The sequence below is a fragment of the Ambystoma mexicanum genome, chromosome 10 (genome assembly GCF_040938575.1).
Source record: "Ambystoma mexicanum isolate Mex_15411 chromosome 10, UKY_AmexF1_1, whole genome shotgun sequence".
NCBI classification, from domain to species: domain Eukaryota; kingdom Metazoa; phylum Chordata; class Amphibia; order Caudata; family Ambystomatidae; genus Ambystoma; species Ambystoma mexicanum.
Window position 1 is genome coordinate 1,573,064,006 of NC_090932.1, and position 20,703 is coordinate 1,573,084,708.

Genomic DNA, 20,703 nt, shown 5'->3' on the forward strand with positions numbered 1-20,703 from the left:
TTTCTTTTTCTCGGGACCCAGCCTGCGGATAGAGTTAAAATCTGTCTCCTTTAAGTCTTTCTCTTTGGCTAGAGTATGCATTCAGGATCTCCGAGCAAGTGTTTGTATCAACTCACAAAATTAATCTCGTAATAGGTCTTGCAACTTCATCTTGAAAGTCCCACTTGCACTATATAGCCCTCCATGCCATCTGTGTACTGGATACACTCGTGGGGTACTCTGCCTCACTCCCTGGTAGGCTATTTGGCTTCTTGCGTCATCAACTTCTCCAGATGCTTCTGGCCCCTTGTGGAGTATTCTCTCTACCAGCCCCTCGTGGGCTGTCTGCTTTATCGCTCTAGCATGAGGTATGGGGATGGTCACCCTGGTTCAGGAAGTTCTTGACGCTAGCCCTTCCTGGGCTTCTACTCTCAGTATATGCCCATATTTGACTGCTCGTTTGTTCACCCCTGCTTGAGATATTTGGCTGGTCACCCTGGTTCCAACACTTCTTGCTGCTAGCCTTTTCTGGGCTCCATCACAATACATGCCCCTTTTGGGCCTCTGGTTGGCTCACTCCTGCTTAGGGTATCTGGTTCGCCTGCCCTCCTCCCGATTCTATGAATGACCCTTGTACTTTCTCTGTTTTGGGGCATTCTTCAGGAATGGCGGCGTGGGCTTATCGGGCCACTTCCTGGATGTGGTTCAGGCTTCAGTGTTGCCCCTATCTGACCTGGGATTAATCTGTACAAGTAGTCCCTTCTTCCCAGGGGGGGAGCCATCACTTTTGAGGCTAAGCAGGTGACCACCACTGCAGAGAGAGAACGAGGGCTGCCGAGACAACCACTAGATCTTCCCATTGTCCAATGGCCTGACACATTGGCTGGAGAGCCACTCTTGCATGGGGCAAATGCGCAAACGTGCATGTGGAACTAGATAAATGCAGGATGACATCATCCCTAAAAGTCGCATGGCTTTGCGTACTGTCACCTTGCGGCTGGCTACATAGTGAGGGATCTGGAACATTTAACTTACTGCCATCACTTATGGCTATTGGTGTCGGACTTGGCACAATCACTGGAATGGCTAACCTGTGGCTTTTTACGAGAAGACTTGCCGCACTCCTTTCCCTAATGATTCTTCTGTTTGTACAAGGTACAGAATACCAGCACGCTGAGCAAGGTACCAAGCAGTATACCGAGCGTTGAAACGCAATGTGATTCCAGTCAGCGATTATATAAGTAAAGCGGGCTCAAGGGACTGGTATGGAGCTGGCTGAAACACAAGAGCACTCGATCCGGTCCGGTGGACAAGCGGGCGCCATGTTGGAAGTAAACATGGCACCCATCAATGGGGGCTTTAGTCTCCAGGAGGCTCATAACGACCAAGTGTGGTAAGGTAAGCCAACTGGTCCTAAGACAAATATATTACATTCCAATCGTACCTGTTGAATCTGTTTTAAGGAGCTTGAAACTACTAGGCACCTTCTTACTAAATGCACTGCACTTGCCACTTCATATTCAGCTAATTATCATAATTACGTAGGTGTAATTGATAATATTGTGAGTGAACAATTTTTGTCCCAGATAATTGTAGACAATTCTAGGATTCTTTCACATTCTGTATATAATTTAGAAACGTATTGAATTGGTAGTAGGACCTTAATGATCCATACACACTTGTGTTACTTAAATGACTGAACAATATTATGCATTTTGACTTTTTAAACGTATATTGTATTTAAATACTTTTATAAAGAACATTTTAATGGTTTTGTTTCTAATATGAAAGACAATTATTGGCTGTATGTATTTTATTATTGTTTATTATGTTATTAACTATATACACAAGTAAATATCCCAAAAATACTTTGGAAAAGAATTTTGGAAACAACACATCAAATAGAAAAATACTTCTAAATTTCAAACTTGTGTGACCTTTGAAGTCAACGACTTGGAGCATCTTAAAGTCCTGCAACCTGTTGTATCGGAGTTGAACTTGGGGCAGGCAGCAGCAATTATACTCTGGTCACTGTCACCTTTAATCAGTACAACAAAGCAAGTATTGTTGTGCTATGGGAACAGACTGCACCACCTGGTACCACTCCTCCACAGGACTGACTAGTTTCTTAAGTCTAAAACCTCCCAATGCGCCAGACAAAAAATGTTTTTATATTCTTTTTCCTTTTGCAGTTATTTTCACTTGATAATTTTACAGTTGTCATCTGCTAAGCTTCAAGGCCATCTCCAGGCAACAGAATGCTGCATTCTGCTGCACGGAGATGGCCTTGAAGCTTAACCAAGCTTAACAGATGACTTGTGTTACTAGGAAATTATCGTGTTGAACGGAACCTCTTATCATTTAAGAGAAAAGCACAGTCTGGTGCAAAGCAATTAAGTTATCATAGGTTGACGTCTATTTCAAGGAATGGAATGAGCCCTGAATAAGACCTAAGGTGAAACGTTGAAACCGTAAAATTGTCAATAGACAATATCCGCAAAAGGAAAAAATATAAGAACATTTTTCGCAAACATTTTTTATTGTGTGAGGAGTATCTAATGTTTGGTGGCTGGCGCATTCGGGGGGTTTTAGATAAACTTATTTTTGATGTGACATTAGGCTTAGAGTCGCATTCTAAACAAGCCAATGCTGCCTGTAGACTAATAATATTTCAGAGTGTGTTCAAATTAGAGGATAATAAGATTTCCTCTAGGTGTATGGTAGTGAGCGCAGAGAAGTACAAAGCCTTGATCTATGATATGATATGGCATTTGTAACGCACCTATACACAAGGGTTTCGAGGCGCGACGAGGCAAGGGAGGGGAAAAAGAGGGAAGACAGATAACGATCTTACTAGGCCAAGTGTCATTCAGATTGCGCAAGTATATGGGAAGGGGGAAGGGGAAAAGTGCGCGGGGAAAGGGAGGGGGGAAGAGCAGTACATGGAGGAGGGGAAAGTGCAGTACATGGGATAGTAGAATATTAGGATACATAACGGCCGGATGGTGGCAGGTGCAAGGTAAGAGCGCTATGTAGAAACCTTCCCTTGTTTCTACGTAGGACCGAATATCCAACTGCTTGAGGCCCAGGATCTTTTAGGAGGGATGACTGGCAGGCCTCAACAATGAGTGCAGTCACAAACTAATAATACATGCACTAACCAAGGCTTCTCACAAAGCCAGCCAATTAAAAAGAAACTACATAGGATAGTATCGAATTAGGTGCTCTAGAGCTAACAATGAACTCGACTGTCAGCAGAGAAGTTTGAGATAGTGTAAGACAATTTCTTAGCAGTCTGAACTCATTGTTTATGGTAAGTGGTGACTACCCTGGACTGTATGTGATCTGGTTCTTTGGGAGGCATGTACAACTACTACTCACTCTCCTCCAGACCTGGGCTGCTCACTGTTCATTAGACGCTTTGATGTAATCAATTCAGTGTGTATGTGTGCTCCCATTAACATTGTCCTCTCTTCCTTACAGTTTTCAAGCAGTGTTCCAGCCAGCAGACTCAAACCAGCACAACAGATTGACACGTAACAAACACTGCACCAACCTGTTCGGACAGATGCATATGTCGTGCATGTAGAACTTAATGGCTTTGGACTGCTCTTTATTCTTGAAGTGATAGTCTGCCAGTAAGTAATACAACTCATTCAGTACTGCTGGGAAAGCATCCGCACCTTCTGGAAGTGTTGGCACCTAAAGAAAAAGAAAAAAACATCCATTAGAAAGTGGTAAAATCATTCTTCATAATTACCTCCAGAAAACACAAATAATTTATTTTTTGGGTCATAGTAAGGATAATTTTCATTATCTGCTTTTTATTAATAGCCTTTCATTGGTTGCAGGTTCACATACTGAGATCAATTCTCTCAATTTGCGGTCGTTCAGAAACAGCATCATCTTTTTAAAGAGTTTCCTGTGTGGGCAGGCATGCCGAATGAGGAACTCAGTACAACTCAGACTATTACCTATAGCGGAATATCAATACCTATCGGAACCATTTTAAATTGTTTTTGTTTTCCATCAGGTGATAAGCAAAAAGAGCAGATAAGAAATCAAGAAATACATACAACCTTTATAGTTGACAGATATGCCCCTTCCCGAAACTTCACATAACCAACAGAGAGGTTACAACCATAAATCAGGTGTCTAACATTCTTCAAAGTGGGGGCTGGGAGGAGTGGACACCGGCAGACGGGCAGGTGATCTGCTATATGCAGGTTTGTGCATTAACATCTATTGTTACAGGTTTGTAAAGTAAGTGTAACCTGTCCTGTAGTCCATGCAATAAATTGGATGCTACTTTAAGAATAAGAAAGCAAAGCAGTTACTAGCAACGGATTCTGGAGATAGAGGTGCAATAAAACAACTCTGTTGGTGAAATAGCAGAATTAAATGAATATCTGCACTACATCCTCAGTTGCATCCTTAGACGTTTACACCAAATGAAGCTTCCTGGTAAAGGCAGGTGCCATCATTGTGGCACACGCGGAGTGAAGATTGAGCCCTCCAAGCACAGGCAGCCTCAGTCTAGTATAAGAACAGAACACGCCACCTGGGCAAAGGTCAAAAGCAATGACTTTGTAAACACCAGCAGCTTTGCCCTTAAAAGGTAAAATATTAATTCCTGTTGCATCCAACTCACAAAACTCCTGTCAAGTTGGGGAATGAGGCCTAGTGAAACAATTTAATTTGGTATATTGCTTGAATATCATAGTGGATATCGATCCAAAAGTCTACCACCCTTGCCCTAGAAGAAAACAATATACGGTGGATCAGAACAAAAGATCTGTATCTCCTTGAGTACACGGACAGTTGAGTATGGATTAACAAAGCACGTTAAAGAGGCTCCATCATGATTCCCTTTTCAATGTAAAACTATGAAGTAATCATTGGCATCTTGATGAAAAGCAACATACTAATAAGCATTGGCAATGCCAACAGTTTGGATTTTTGTGCAGGCATGGGAAAGGCACTTGCTAGACACTGCTGTAGTGGTAGTAACTGACCACTGATGGTAGCAGGTGAAAAGTGGTGCGAGTAAAAGGGCAATCTATAGCCGTTCTTAGCAATGACTAATACTTATATGGTGCGAGTATCAGGGCAATCTATAGCAGTTCTCAGCAATGATTAATACTTATAAACAAGGTAAAACTGTGGCTTTGCCAATGCATGTGTAACAGAACTTCAGTGAAGGACAAACGTGTTAGGACAGTTTTTCTAAAGTCCAACTAAGGGCTTCATAAAACCATACATCTGAGGCAGTACATAAATCCACTCTTCGTATAAGGTTTTACCACTTGAGAACCTTTGGTAGCATAGACAGAGTAGCCAGGCGTATCTTAGAAGGGAGAGAGGTCTGTAGCTTGGTGCAAAGAAATTGTAGCATACATATGGTACAAAGACACCATGTATTGCAAGTATAAAGAGTTTATTAAAATACAAGTAGGCCAAGATAAATATTGGGTAAGTAAGTAATATAACATCATATAAACACAATCATAAAAACCAACTCAATACTTTATGCAAACCAAGGTATAACCTTATTTAGAGGCGCAAGAAGCAAGTGAAGGTGAGTCAAACCTAAGGTTATACATTCAGGATAGCAATATACTATTCTTTGGGAATAAGGCCAGGTTAGATATACTTTTAGAATACAATCAGTAACTCAAGGATAGGTGACCCTGTCAGTCACACAGTGACACCTGTTACAAGTAAACTCCTTGAAACATTACTTTTTAGAACTCATTTCAGAGCTAGTAAATCAATTCATAATTTCTGGAGGGGCTGTGAGCTACTCTATGATAAGTATGAACACTCAACTATTTTAGAATACACTAGGCAATTCAAAGAAATCAAAATACAATTAAACTTTAAGATACAATCTATTTCAAGGTAATTGACCCTATATAATGCTCTGAGCAGTTTCAGGGAGGCACCACCCAGTGTTACAAGTTTAGAAGAGCAGCAGCAATTCAAGGTAAGTAAAAATATATACTTCACGAGGGGCTTCAATGAACTCAAAAGAGAAGTATTAACTTCAAGACTGTTTTAGGTCTGTATAAAGCAGATCAGGGAAAGCAGAACCCTATGGTACACTTTAAGCAGATACAAGCATCAGAAATACGTTTACGGTGAGTAATGTATCCCTTCTGAGGCTTGTGGAATCTGCTTGGATCACATGCTGTGCATAGATTAGCGAGCAGTGGAAGAAGGAGGTGGGGGGTGAAGGTCCATGAGCGAATAAATGTCTTAGAAGCGCTTGTCCCACTTCTCTATCGGTCTTGGAATGGGTGTCAATGCAGTAGTGCTGAGTGAAAGTATGTATAGAACTCCATGTAGCTTCCTTGCAAATACTGTCTAAAGGGACATTTGCAATGAAAGCCGGAGAAAGCCAGAGTGGCTCCAGTACCTATTGGGGAGTGAGCCCTGGGCGTAAAAGGCAGTGTCTTATCTAATAGGGAATAGCACAGTTGGATACATCTGACTATCCACCTAGAGATGGCATTCTTAGAGATGCAATCACCTTCCCTGTCCAGCGCTATGGAGACAAACAGTTTATCTGTTTTTCTTAGCGGTCTGGTCTTGTCTACGTAGTAGAGGACCGCTCTCCTCACATCTAGTGTGTGGAGATTTACCTCAGCTGAGCTTTTGGGTTCCTGGAAGAAAGCCGGTAGCTCAATTGACAGGTTTACATGAAATTTGGAAATTAATTTAGGTAAGAACCTAGGACGAGTACGTATAACCAGCTTGTATTTGTGTACAACAAAGAAAGGATCCTGCACTGACAAAGCTTGAATTTCCCTGACACTTCTTATGGAAGTGATAGCCACTAAGAAAGCAGTTTTATAAGTCAGGTGTTTGAGACTAGACTTTTGCATAGGCTCGAAAGGGGGTCCCATGAGCTTAGCGAGTACCACATTGAGGTCCCACCCTGGCGGCGGGTTAGAAATTGGAGGGTGGAGTCTCTTTACTGCTTCCATAAAAGCTTTGATGACAGGTACTTTCCACCATGAGACCTTATTGTGAGAGGTTGTGTAGGCTGACAAAGCCGCCAGGTGGACCTCTAGGGAGTTAAATACTAACCCTGCATCTAGCAAATGGAGCATATAAGTTAGAATGTGTGATGGAGTACATTCTATAGGGTCGATTTGTTTAGTCTGGCACCAGATCACGTATCTTCTCCATTTGACAAAGTAACAGTACCTAGTGTTTGGTTTTCTCGATACTTTCAAGATATCCATACATCTCTGTGGCAGGTTGAGATGCCCGAACTCTATAACCTCAGGAGCCATGCTGCCAAGTTCATTAAGAGCGGGTGTGGGTGCACTGTTAGCCCCTCGTGCTGGGTGAGTAGGTTGTACTGGCACGGAAGTTTGATGGGATCACACATCGCCAGTTTGCGCAGATGTGGATACCATGTTGTCTCACCCACATAGGAGCCACTAGGAGAAGCGTCATCGGTTCCTTGTGTATTTTGTTGACCACCTTTCTCATTAGAGGGGTCGGTGGAAAAGCGTAGGCAAATATCCCTGACCAGTTCATCCATAGGGCGTTCCCCTTGGAGCCTATTTGGGGGAACTTGGACACAAAGTCTGGACACCGACTGTTTTCGCTTGTGGCGAATAGGTCTATTGTGGGGAAACCTCACTGAGCGAAGATGTGGTTTTACGACGTCTTCGTGTAGTCGCCATTCGTGTTCCTCTGGAAGGGTATCTCTGCTCAGAGAGACTGCTAGTGAGTTGAGTTCCCCTGGAACACGTTGGGCTGACTGGTAAATCTTCTGTTTGAGTGCCCATTTCCAAATTTGTTGGGCAAGCTTGGACAGATTTGGAGAACGAGTGCCCCTCTGCTTGTTTATGTAAAACATGGCAATTGTGCTGTCTGTAAGGATCTGCACTGACTGGTTCGATAAGAGGGATTTGAATGCCCGAAGCACTCTGAATACTGCTAGTAGGTTCCAGCAGATTGATGTGGTTCTGAGCAACCTTGCGAGATCACAGACCCTGAGCTGTGTGGTAGTGAGCTCATCACCCTGTTAAAACGGCGTCTGTTGTGAGGACGGCCTGAACCTCTGGGTCGTAGAAGGTTTATCCTCTCGTTAAGATTCTCTTGTACACCAGCGAAGATTCTGTACTGGTGTTGGCGAAACGACCACTAAATCGTCCCACTGACCACTTGCTTGAGACCACCATTTCGCCAACCACTTCTGCATTGGTCGCCGGCGCGCGTGAGGAACCAGGTAAATGCAAGACGCCATCATGCCTAGCAAACGCATATCTTTGCGCACCCTTATTTGGCGACCGGCTTGGTATTGAGGAATTTGCAGCAACACATTTTTAATTCTTTCCTCTGACGGAAAGGCCAACCCCTCTTGAGTATTTAAGACAGCTCCTGGGAACTGTTTGGAGGTGTTTGGCATGAGGCTTGACTTTTTCTTGATGGAGAAACCCAATTGAAAGAGGAGGTTGATGGTTCTTTGGATGTTTTGTCTGCAAATTAGGGGGGACTCCCCTGCAATGAGTCAGTCGTCCAGGTAAGGGTGCACTGGGATTGCCTCCCTGTGCAGGTGTGCTGCCACCACCGCCAGTACCTTGGTGAACACCCTTGGAGCCGAGGCTATTCCGAAGGGCAGCACCTTGAATTGGTAGTGCTGGTTCGCTATCTTGAAACGCACAAATCTTCTGTGCGCTGGGAACATTTAAATATGAAAATAGGCATCTTTCATATCCAGTGTTACCATGTAATCCCCCTTTTTTAGTAGGGGGATTAACTCTTGTAGCATAGTCATGCAGAACCTTTGTGGCTTAACATACTTGTTTGCAGGGCGCAAATCTAATACTGGGCGCATTGTGAGATCTTTCATTGGCACAAAGAAGTAGGTTGAATAAATACCCCAGTTTACCTAATGCGCTGGGACGACCTCTATGGTGTCCTTTGAAAGCAGAGTTGCGATCTCTTAGAGGAGGACTTTCTGATGTTCCTGCGAGTGTACTTTCTGTCATGGAGGATGGTCGTGGGGGCGCTGTAGTAACTCGATGCAGTAGCCTCCGGACACTGTGGACAGCACCCATCTGTCCAAGGTGATCCCCTCCCATGCGTGGGTGAAGTTGGTAATGCGCCCCCCTACTGGGGATGCATGGGAGGGGACCTGGAGCGGTGCCTCACTGTTTGATAGGTGACGTACCACCTCTAGCGGGGCTGCCTCTTCCCCACCCACGAACTTTGCGCTGCCCTCTTGGGTAGCCCTGGGAAGATTGTGACTGGTAATCCCCCCACGATGAGCCCAGGTTTTAGCTATAGTTTGACCCTCTTTGGAAATTCTGGCTTCGAAGGCGGCAAAAATGACCATTTCCCCTCTGTCCAGAGGGTTTGTTAGTGAGTTGACCAAGTGATTTTAATGTGTCGTACTCCTCTTTCGCCTTTTTGAGTGCATCTTCGACGGCTTTGCCGAATAATACATCAGGCTCGACCGGCATGTCTATTAGAGTCGCCTGAGTTTCTGGTTTGAATCCAGACTGTCTTAACCATGCATGCCTCTTAATGATCGTGCCCTCAGCTGTTATTCTACCGCCATTATCAGCCGCTTCGAAGTTGGTCTTCAGGAGACAGCCCGACACTGCCCTCCCATCAACTGTTACCTGCGCTAACTGGAACTTTAAGGGTTCAGGTGCAGAGGAAAGCAATGCAGATACTTCCTCCCACTTATGGCAATTATAACTTGGCTAAGAGGGTGGCACTGTTGGCGATCCAAGCCTGATAAGCCACAGATGAAGCGACTTTCCTCCCTAGACCATAGATCTTTTTGCTTTCTTTATCTGGAGGAGCCTCTGAGGAAGCAAGTGGGGTTCCCGCCCTCTTTCTAGTGGTGGTAACGACTAGGGAATCTGGCTTTTAGTTGTCCCCTGATATATAAAGGGTCAGAGGGAGCAGCGCGAAATGACTTTTCAACACACAGATTTACTGCAAGTGTGAGTTTAGGAGTTTGCAGGAAAGGTAGAATTCTGTGCTGGACTGATTTTAGTAAAGGGATGGACTGCTTTACTGCTCTTTTGTCTCCCAGGATTTGTTCTGCGAAATCCCTCTCCTCCTGAACTTTGTGTGTGTCTATCTGGAAGTGTTCAGCAGCCTTAGCCAACACCTCATTAAGGAGAGGCTGGTTATCGACTGGCGAACCATTAACGGGAGGGTCTTTAGGAATTGGGGATTCTAAAGTGTAAGCTTCAGCCTCATCTTCAGCCTCCTGGTCCTCATCATCCCCGTCGTAGTAAGGGTCTGCAGCCTGTTCATCCTCGAATTGAGGGTCAGGTTCTTCATGGTAAGAACTTGGGTCATAAGGCTCCACTACAAAGGGGTCTATTACTAAGTTCTGAAAGGGAGCATCAAAGCGAGCCCTCTTAGGAGGGGGTTGAGGAGACACAGGAGTGGCCCTTGAACCAGAAGGGGCTGAGGTGGGAGGGGTGTTCTTATAACTGAAAATAGCTAGGATCTCTTTCATAAAATGTTGACATAAAGGTCATCCTTTTCATTAACCTGTCTATGTCCTGAGAGCTCCATTCTTTGGAGCTTGGTATAATCACAGACTGAGTGTTAAGGCCCATGTCCTCATCTGTGGGAGGTATAACTTTGGTCTTGGGGGCTGACTGATGTTCTTTTGATTTTTTAGCAGCCTTGGCCTTCCTATGCTTCTCCTTAGAAATCTGGGTATCTTTAGATGACTTTTTGAGTTGTTTACCCCCTCCCCCATGGCTAGAAGTGGTCTTACTAGACTTTTTCGGGCCTTCCAATTGGTCCGACGCATCGCGTCAAGGTGCAGCGAATTTTGGGTTAGACACGGAGCGTCTAGTTTTGGTAGTGGGTTGAGACAGTGTTGTCATCGGACGACCGGGTGTCGGTAGCGGTTTGATGGACAACACCTTTTCCGTCTGAGGACGGGTGGCCTTGTCGTGCGGTGACTGCGCCCAGAGGACAAGGTCTCGGTGGACCACATTCTAGGTGCCGACTGTTGCCGATCGCTCGACACGCGTGTCGAGTCTCGGCTGGGGCTAGTGTGCTTGGTGGTGGATGTTCGTGTAGCGCTTTTGCCGCCGGGTGTGGTTCACACAACATGGCCGCCAGCCAGTCCTACGGGGTTGGGGGTCTGCGCCTGGGTAGCTGAAGCCGCCCTGTCGCTGTCCGATTCGGTGGCGTTGCTGCCATCGCTGAAAGCGCTCTCTACCATGGCCTCGGGCTGCCTGGCGTAGTGGGCAGAGCACTTTGTGGAGCGGTCCTTTAGGGTTTTCGGCCTATAGGCCTTACAAGATACCTCAAAGTGGTGCCAAGAGAGACACAAATTGCAAACAGTATGTTTATCTAGACAGTGAAACTTGTTACACTTGGGGCAGAATTTAAACTGAGTACTCTCCATAAGGTCAAAATATGGCAGCGGGCCGAATATATGTAGGAAAAAAGGGGAATATCTATATATATGTTTGACCTCCCCCCACCCTCCCTGCTGACTGAGCCAAGGCCCGGGGTGGCCTTCCAAGGCCTGGGGCCCGTCACAGCAGTCTTCGACGGAAGTCTCTCTGATCGTTACCAGCGTCTTTATTCCGAGTCCGGTGAACAAAGGATAGGGAGAGTTCTAGCAGTAATTGAAATATAGATAAGGCTTTACGCCGAAAGGAACTCCGCACACATGCGTCTGACTAGTATGGCAGAAAAAAACAATCTGAGGGACCAAAACGCGTGAGGGATCATGGGTACAGGGGACATCACACTAGGGATAGTATTACTGGAACGGCCTATTCGACGTCCATTTTCGAGTTTCGAAAACAACAACTGTAATACTCTGCATCTTCCACTAGATGTCGGCCTATGCACAGCATGTGATCTAAGCAGATTCGACAACCCTCAGAAATACATTTACATGTGAGTGCTCAAATAGTAGTGACTGGCGCCCACAATTGTTACAGGAAAATGACAGCAATGACAGTTCGACTGTGTAAATTGTAGTGGCATGCACCAACAATTGTTATAGTTACACTAACTCATTTAAGTAAGTACTTATACACTTATTATAATTTTCTTGACAGAAGCCTTTTCTTATCCAGTCCTTCCCTAGTCTATAGCTCTCACAGTGGCAGAAGAGGGACCCTAGTGGTCTAGGTGCCAGCTGTAAGCAAGTTGAGATAGGTTTCAGTTGCAGGAAAGTAAGAGCTCCAGAGCATATCTTCTTCAACAAGTAATTATTAGCTTAAAAGTTATTTCAAAGTGTTCAGGGACTCCTGAGAAGGCTCCCTTATATGCGTGCCAGCATTAGGCCTGGGCATGTGATGTGGGCAAACACCCAAGCACACGAAGCACCCACTCAGCCTCACAGGATTCACACATGACTTAAAAGTATTACCCAAGCCAACAAAGTACCTTAGGAGAAAAGAAAAGCTTCGGAGTGGATGCCTTCAGGATTCTTGGTCTGGAGACATAAGAACTGGACACTGGATGGGAACTTGCAGAAGCAGTCAGCACAGGAGGCTTCCAGCAAAGATGACTTCACATATTCTCACAGCTCTGAATTTGGCACCTTTTTACAGCAGCCAGAAGAAGAGCAAATATTGCTGGTCGGATTCTCTTCACTCTCTCGGTCCTGCACTCTGGTGAGGGGACTTTAGGGATTTGAATCTTGTCTCTGGGGATCCAGGAGGAGGCCACCAATGTTTCGCTGGATTCGGATTTCGGAAGACCAGGCTCCGCACTCAGGCTCGAGGTCACAGGGTATTGGCGGATTGCAGTATAACAAGGTCGCAGCACGTCGCAGGAGGGCTCAAAATGCAGATCTTCTTGAGACTAGTGGATCTCACCAGCATCCGATATGATATGGCATTTATAAGGTGCCTATATACAGAGTGAAGACAGACAACGATCTTACTAGGCCAGGTGACATTGAGATCGAGCAAGTGCAGGGCGGGGGGGGGATAACGTGTAGGGGCAGCGGTAGGGGGCAGAGCAGAGCAGTACATAGGATCAACAGTACAAAATAAATAGAATAAATAAAAATAATAAGTAAAAGTGCGGCCAGCTTGTGGCAAGTGCAGACATCAAGTGTCAGGAGCTGGTGGGGACTGTAGGGATACAGAAACAGTCCCCAAGAGCAGTGGTTGCCTTGGAGGCAGTGCAGGGGTGCAGCTAGCGGGGGAGGGGACCTGGGACCGAGATCAGAGGGTAGCCAGGTGACCAGTGCAGTTTCAGGCAGGAGTTCAGCAGGGGAGAGGAGGAGAGAAAGCAGAAGCAAAGAGGAAGGTGTCGAGGTGCTTCCGGAACTGGAGATAGTTCCCCACAAGTTTCAGGGAGGCAGGGAGGCTGTTCCAGAGGGAGGCCCCAGCCAAAGAAAGATCTACTGACAACTTGATGCTTGGAGAAGCTACTGACCCTGAGGCAGTTGGAAGCGGATGAGCAAAGAGCTTGAGAAGGAAGATATTTCGGAAGAGAGAGTTGAAGGTATTGAGGCGCCAGGCCCCAGAAGGCCTTGTGGACAATGCAAAGGGTTTTGAACTTTATCCTCGCAGCCACTGGGAGCCAGTGCAGAGATTTCAGTCCTGGAGAGATACGATCCCTGGGCTTGAAGCCAATGACAAGTCTCGCAGTCCTGTTCTGGATGAGTTGCAGAGGACGGAGAGTAGAAGCAGGCAGATTTAGAAAGAGGTTGTTGCTGAGACAGTGAGCTTCTGGGGGAAGGAGTGGAAAGGAAGAAAACCCCTGAGGAGGTGCATCTGGTAGTGTGACTTTTTAGAGTTGTCAGAGATGTGAGAAGAGAAGCACACTGGAGTCGAAAATGACACCGAGGTTTTTAGCCTCACAGGTGGGAGAAGGAAGAGGGCCAAGAGAGGCTGGCCAGAGAGCAATAGGGAAGGAAGGAGCAGGTGTGCGGATGAGGAGAATCTCAGTCTTACTGGCATTAATGAAGAGATCATTGGCGGCACACCACGCCTGGGTAGGAATCGTCTTTTCTAGGACCCCCAGGTCGTTTGGAAGAAAGGGTTGCATCAGGGTCCAGTTACACAGCAGGGTATCCGGTTGATGGAAATAGTTACAGATGTCTTTTTTTCATCCTCCTCTTCGGATTCAGATCCAGTGGTCAACTTGTCAGCAGGTTCCAGGTTCAGAGTATTTATCAGGAACTACAGCACAACGCCTGCAAACTCTCCCTGCAGATTACAGAAAAGGCTGGTCTGGCTGTCCAATCAGAACAGCCAGCCCGCCAATGGGACTTGGTTCCTTTCAGGGAAGGTGAAAGACAAAGGGCAGAATAGTTTTGGACTCCTCCCTTACTTCCTGCCTTCTCAGACACTCTGGAGCCTGGGCGGGGAATACAAAGGATTCCTGCCAAAGACAACACTTCCACTGAGATCGTTCCCACCTAGAATAGCAGAGGAAGACCTAAGAAACAATAAGCACATGAGCAATGGTCAAAAAAGAAAGAGCCCACCATTCTAGCAGAATGGTGGCCCTCTTTTGCATTACCGAGGCTGATTTAACAGCCTGCATGTAATAAGACTAAAGAGTTAGTATGGTAAAACCACTGCCACAAGCCATTCATGTAAATTTGCAATTGTACAGGTAAGTGAGAAAGGGGATACATTGTATCACCCCATCACTCCACACAACAATAGTTCACCCAAGTACATTAAAGAAAAATTAACAGGGAAGCCCAAAGTGGAAACCTAGCCTAGGCACAAAAGTTAAAGGAAACTATAACTCAAATCGCACCTTATAGAGAGACATAAAAAGGTCACCCATAAAAAGAGTAGAAGGCTAGGTGAGAGGGGAAAGAGATACCCCTTCACATAGGGACAAGGGAAATAATCACAAAGTCCAAGCAAAAAGTTCTGGGGTCTACACAGGTCATGAAGATTCATCGCAAATATGAAAATCTTAACCAACGACAAGTAGTGCTTATAAATCGAGGGGTTGTGGGCAGACCTGATTAAGACAGTAGCACGTTTACAACTCCAGTTAAGTCATTAACTCTCAGAGAAAAAACACTGGCAGGCACTTCTGAGAGTAATGTATAATGGCAAGGCTTGATAAAGCTATCTGAAAGAGAACCCAGGAGGATGTGTTTTGGAGAGGAAATGGGTGGGATTGGCCATAGGGATTAGCATGACCATAGGCAGTCCATGGGTGGGTAAAAAAAAAAAAAGAAACACCACCTAAAAGCTTTTTGTCCCCCCTCATATGCCATTTCTCTGTATCTGTACTCTAATGCAATAGTTTCTGCTAAGGCGTCACCTAGTAGCCCAAACTAAATAATGGTAAATAGTCGCAAATGAGACATTCAAGTTTTCTCTTGACGAGAGCCATGTTTCCCACTGCCTTGAATGAGACGACGGCTCCCGTTACATAGCATCAATAATAGAATTAGCTAATCACTTCACATCACTTTCAACAACTCTTGAGAAGCAATGGATGCTGTTACAAAGTATCAATGATATGACGGAGGAAACCTTTTTTCAACTATAAATTGCAATTATCAAATGTACTTATTTTATGTGTTTTTGTACAGCTATTTTTTTCACACTTTCATTATTTTGTTTGGAAAACTGATTTGTCACTTTCCTTCCAAGTGCAATGTTTGCAGTTGAAACCAGGGCCAACATTTTGGGGCAGGAATCATCACAGAAACATGCAGAAGAATATATAAAATCACTTGCCTCAGTCTCAGATAAAAACAACAGGACATTGGTCTGTCTGTCCCCTGATAGCAATTACAGGCACATGTTTATGTTATATTTCTTTTGACTTGGGGTTAATATAAATTGTGGGGGCCACATGCCACATTCCCAGAAACCAGAGGCTGTAGGTTATGCCACTATAGACAATAACATTTCTTTTGACTTAGGTAAATATAAATTGTGGGGTCCACATGCCACATTCCCAGAAACCAGAGGCTGTAGGTTATGCCACGATAGATGATAAAGCATACCATTCCGCAATGGAAGAACTTGACCAATTGAAACAGATTTTCAGGAGATTTGAAAGGAATGTTGAAACTTTAAATGAGGAAATATATTGATAGAGATGCCAGAGTGGCTCCAAATAGCGTTAAATCTGGCACTGAAAAACTTCTTGTAGGAAGCAATAAAATTACTTATTCTATAGATTCTGGAATGATATGCTTTAATTAGTGAAAGATATGGAAGGGGAAGAACGACTTAAGGTGGACAAAGTTAGAATTTAAAGTTTTTATTAAAAAAAGTTCCTTTCAATTTTCATACAACCTTTAGTCTTTTTTTCTTTGTCTTTTTTGTTGAGGAAATCTGTAATGCAATTTACATTTTACAGAATGTAAAAGGCTTTTATGTTAAGCATGACACATTATTAAATTAAAAATTGATTTTGATTATAATGGTATCTTTAAACATGTACAGTGCTACAACCAATGACTGGCTTCATGAGAGCAAAGTGAACGACGACAGGCAGTGGGAATGTACAAAGAAAAGGTTAGATATGCTTAAAATTATGAGAACATGCGAAGGTCTTCTATAGTTTGGTTCAAAGAAACAGAAAGAGTCTGCTTCAGGGGATAGACTTGCTAATATTGGGGACATGGAGTGTAAGGACTGATTTCAAAGCATAGAATGTAGCGGTGTGTGGACAATGCAGGCTGGCATAAATGAGATTCTTTTAGCAACGGGAAGCCAATGGAGGGAGGGCAAGGCTTGAGACATGTGGTTTCTAGCAGCTGTAGTCTGGACATGCTGGAGTTGTTACATTTCATCAGATTTGAGACCCAAGCATAGACGATTGCCAATGCCAAAAAGAAAAGAAAGCAGGACATTCACAGGCATTGCTCGGTCATAGAGATGAAATGCCAAGAAGGAGAATATGCAGCATAACTGGAGCTTGAACAAGCTAGCACTGACTACAGCATTTTTTTCATGAGGGAGATAATGATGAGACAATGGTGAAACCCAGATCTTTAACTGATTTTCCAGTGGTGGGACGGGTACCCTCGGCCAAGGGCCAGAAATGGTTACTTTACAAGTAGGGTCCTTCAACCTATTAATCAAAATGAACATCATTAAGGCAGTTTGTGCACAGCTTCTGGTGAAAGGCAGTAAAATCCCCCATCATAAGGTCGGGCAAAGCACTCGGCCCAAAGGGGAAGTTAAACCTCTCTTAAATTAATAAAGTACCAGAGCCGTTACCCCTCGAGGAAGGGGATATAGACTGCCACAAAGGTACAATTAGTACACACACTTATCCATATACATTACATACACATGTATTATGTTACACACATATACAGCTCTATTAGTTGCATAAGTACTTTTACACACAGCAAGAATACTTCAGTTATTCCAAACTCCTATACTAAAATGTGGGTCCATGAAGGATATGCACAAAACATATACTGACAATTGGGGGCGGGGAGAGAAAATGGATACCAGACACAATAACACACACTTGAAACACGTATTGCCTGTACAACATGTATACATTGACATAATAGACAGCCACCCCTGTATTCTGTAGATTCACTACATGGGGGTATGCACACACAATATAAAGCTAAGTGGTGGGAAGAGAAGAGAAACAGATATTACAGCAGTTAAAATATTCCCATAGCCCCTGCTAGTGTCATCCCAAACAAAGCCACAGTATTCCTACACTTCTGGGACATAGTATTATGAAATGTAAATTCAAAAATGACAGTGAGTGTTCCAGAGGAGGGAAGCAATTTGAAAACCCAGCCAGATGCCACCCAAAAATTCAGATACACATTAGCAACAATTGCCAATGCAGTAAACTTTGGGGACAAATAATTACAATGTTACCAAAAACAGTTAGTGTAAATATGCATTCACCGCGAAAAAAACGTGCGTAGCATAACAATCACATGCAAACACAAAAATTCCAGTCTTTGGCCAAAAACTCCTTGGACTCAAACGGATACAGGAAAAATTTTCAGCGGCAGGTAAGGACCCTCAAAATCACTTTAAAAGAGTTTCAGGTGAGCAGAAAGTTCCAATAGAAATTAATGTGACAGCCTGCCTGTAGGCAACTTGTGTTTATGAGGGGGAAAAGGCAGGTAACATCCTGGTTGTACCACACATGTGCAGATTTGGCAGGAATCCCACAAAGGGTGACAGGGTCCCTGCATACTGGTAGCTTTAGGGACTAACCAGTGCCCCCCAATAGAGAGCCAAGCAGGGAAAATGAAGCAAACAGGCTTTACTTACCTACGAAAGTCAGGACAGGATTAAGATCATAGCAAAAAGTAGGATGTTCCATTGATGTCAACGGAGGGAAAGCAGCAAAAAGAAAATATTTCCCAACAGCAGACTGGAGGGATTTAAACAATTCTTGCTGAGAAAGGATCGTGGGAGAATTCTTGGATCTGGTGAATAATGCATCACATTTATCAGGGTTTGGTGAGCTGTGGAAGGCTGGCTGCGGGTCAGTAACGTGGTCACCTGAGGAGCAGGGATGGGTTGATGTTGCATCCGCAATAGGGTTACTTGAAATGTTTCTGGATGGTGGAGCGGTTGGTTTGGAAGAAAAAAAGTCAAAGTTCCTGGTACAGTCAAAGGAGATATCAGAGGACAAAAGCTTGGAGAAATTGGTCAGGACCTTGCAGAGTCCCCTGTGAGGATTCCACAGCATAAAAATACAGACTATAAAAGGAGATTGAACTATTTTAAAAACGTATGAGGTGGTCAGGGTTAGCCTTCATCTTTAATGTGAACTTGGCACTCACAGTATTGAAACTCCTGCACTGAGTATGCAGTGGCTTTGGAAAATGCCTTTCTTCAATGGTTGAGAAGTCTGGGACTCCTTTAACCAGCATGCACTGTTTTGATCAAGTATCTCTTTCTCAGTTTTAAAGTGGGGAAATGCTCAAAAACCATTAATACAGTTTTTAAAAGTAAGGTAAACATTTAAAATTCTGATTAAATATTCTGATTAAGTCCCAAAGTGTCCATGTACTATTTTGGTGAGCACATATCTAGTGAGTGGCGTGGGACTACTACAGTGGTCCCTGGGTGAATCTGTTTACGGGGGTGAGCAAATGTACCGGTTTTGCCCCCTTCCTCTTCCTCTACCCAGTCTCCATAGGGATTACGGGCATAAATTCATGGCCATACGTCTGCCTTGCCTTGAGTGGTGGTGTTGTTCGGTCAGGTATCCTCCCCTGGGTCTGCCCTAAGGTGGTTGATTTGGGGGAGGGTCCGTTAAGAACTTTCCTCCTATTCTTAATGTACTTTGGAATACTTACAAACTACCTGTTGCCTCAAACTTTCTAAGAGAGATTTGAAGCCTCCTGAAAATACTTTTATTGGGAACTGCAACTCTAAAGGAACTAGGCCCCTTCTTTTTTAGATAGGAAAGGGCGTTTTAAGAATATCGCCTTTAGTCTAAGGTTTAAGTATGGTGTTTGTAACTCTTTTTATTCACTTACTTTCCTACGTCTACAGTATTCTGATAACTGATTCTTACTGTATTTTAAAACAAAGTGAAGTGTTAGTGCTCTTAGCAGAGAACACCAAGGTGAAGGTGTATATCATAGTAGTGAATGTTTTAGTGTTAACTGTGTTTTGGTGTTTTGTCATTGCTAAGAGTTTGTCTAAGGCCAACATAAATTATTGTATTTTTATATATCCTGCCAAACGTCTATTAAGAGTGTTCTGTGTGTGCTTAACTGAATCCTTCACCACTCTCACACCCTCCTAAGTCTAAGGCTTGCTATTCAGTCACACTGCCCAGATACATTGACTAGACATTAATGTCTGTCCCTGTTCATTAGAATAGGATGGCCTCACAAATTTATCTACATGGATGTTTCTGAAAACCTATCATAACAGTGAGTAAGGAAAGATTTTCTGCAACTTTCTGTGACAGGGTCAGCAGTTGGACCCTGTCAAGAGGCGATGGGGACATCCAGCCCCATAGCCTGAGGTGGAAGGCCTACTAGTGTGGCAGCCACAGCCACTCCTACTCTAGAGGGTGAAGGGGGCAGTTGGGAGGCCCCCAGATCCTGTCCCTTCTTTATGTGCCAGTATGCTAGTCAATCGTACCACTGATGACGACCCCATATCTATGTTACAAGATGCTGGAAATGTTCTGGTTTATTTCGGGAACCACAACTACCAGCATCCCTAGTAGTGGACCAACAAGAGAGCAGCCCACAGGAGCCTCCAATGATGCTGCGTACTAGCACACCCAACCGGCATTACAAGGAAGAGAAACCACTATGCGATGCTGCACAACTGGCCCTAGCAAGCGTCAACGCTTATGCCACATGCTGCAACTTGCTCCATGACAACGAACCGGTCATCAGTAAGCAAGCCGCTGAACAGCTCACTGACAGAAGTGAACAATCACCCAAACTGGAACATTTACCATAACTGGCCGCTGTTAAGATGAATTGCTAAAATTACTCCTGTGGAGGGAAGAATTTAGGAGGCCACCCTAGTTATAATGAACCGTGAAACACTGAGAGGTTAGCCAAAATACAATCAAGGTAGATGGATGAGCAGTCAAGGCTTAGTCTATGAAGGATTGCCTCAGGAAATGTGTGAGTGGTCTAGGGCTACAGAAAGTCCCACACAGGGCAACACTCAATTCAAGTTAGACAGTCAATGTAGAAAAATACAGTAAATAGGCCTTTAAGAACATACTCAAAGAAGAAATTCACAGGTAAGTATTGCAATCAAGAACCATATATCACATATATAC

At 44.3% G+C, this 20,703-nt stretch overlaps 1 protein-coding gene across 6 annotated transcripts in view; it reads right to left on the reverse strand.

The window, feature by feature from the left end:
- Positions 1-20,703, reverse strand: part of CABIN1 (calcineurin binding protein 1) — a 1,968,820-nt gene that overhangs the window by 1,304,720 nt on the left and 643,397 nt on the right. For 4 of the 6 annotated variants that reach the window (XM_069619891.1, XM_069619889.1, XM_069619886.1 and 1 more), the window contains exons 22-23: positions 16,242-16,280; positions 3,536-3,681 (exon numbers count right to left, since the gene is read on the reverse strand). In XM_069619891.1, the coding sequence (XP_069475992.1) occupies positions 3,536-3,681; positions 16,242-16,280 (185 nt within the window). The remainder of the gene's footprint in view (positions 1-3,535; positions 3,682-16,241; positions 16,281-20,703) is intronic. The other 2 variants (XM_069619890.1, XM_069619888.1) reach the window with 1 other exon arrangement.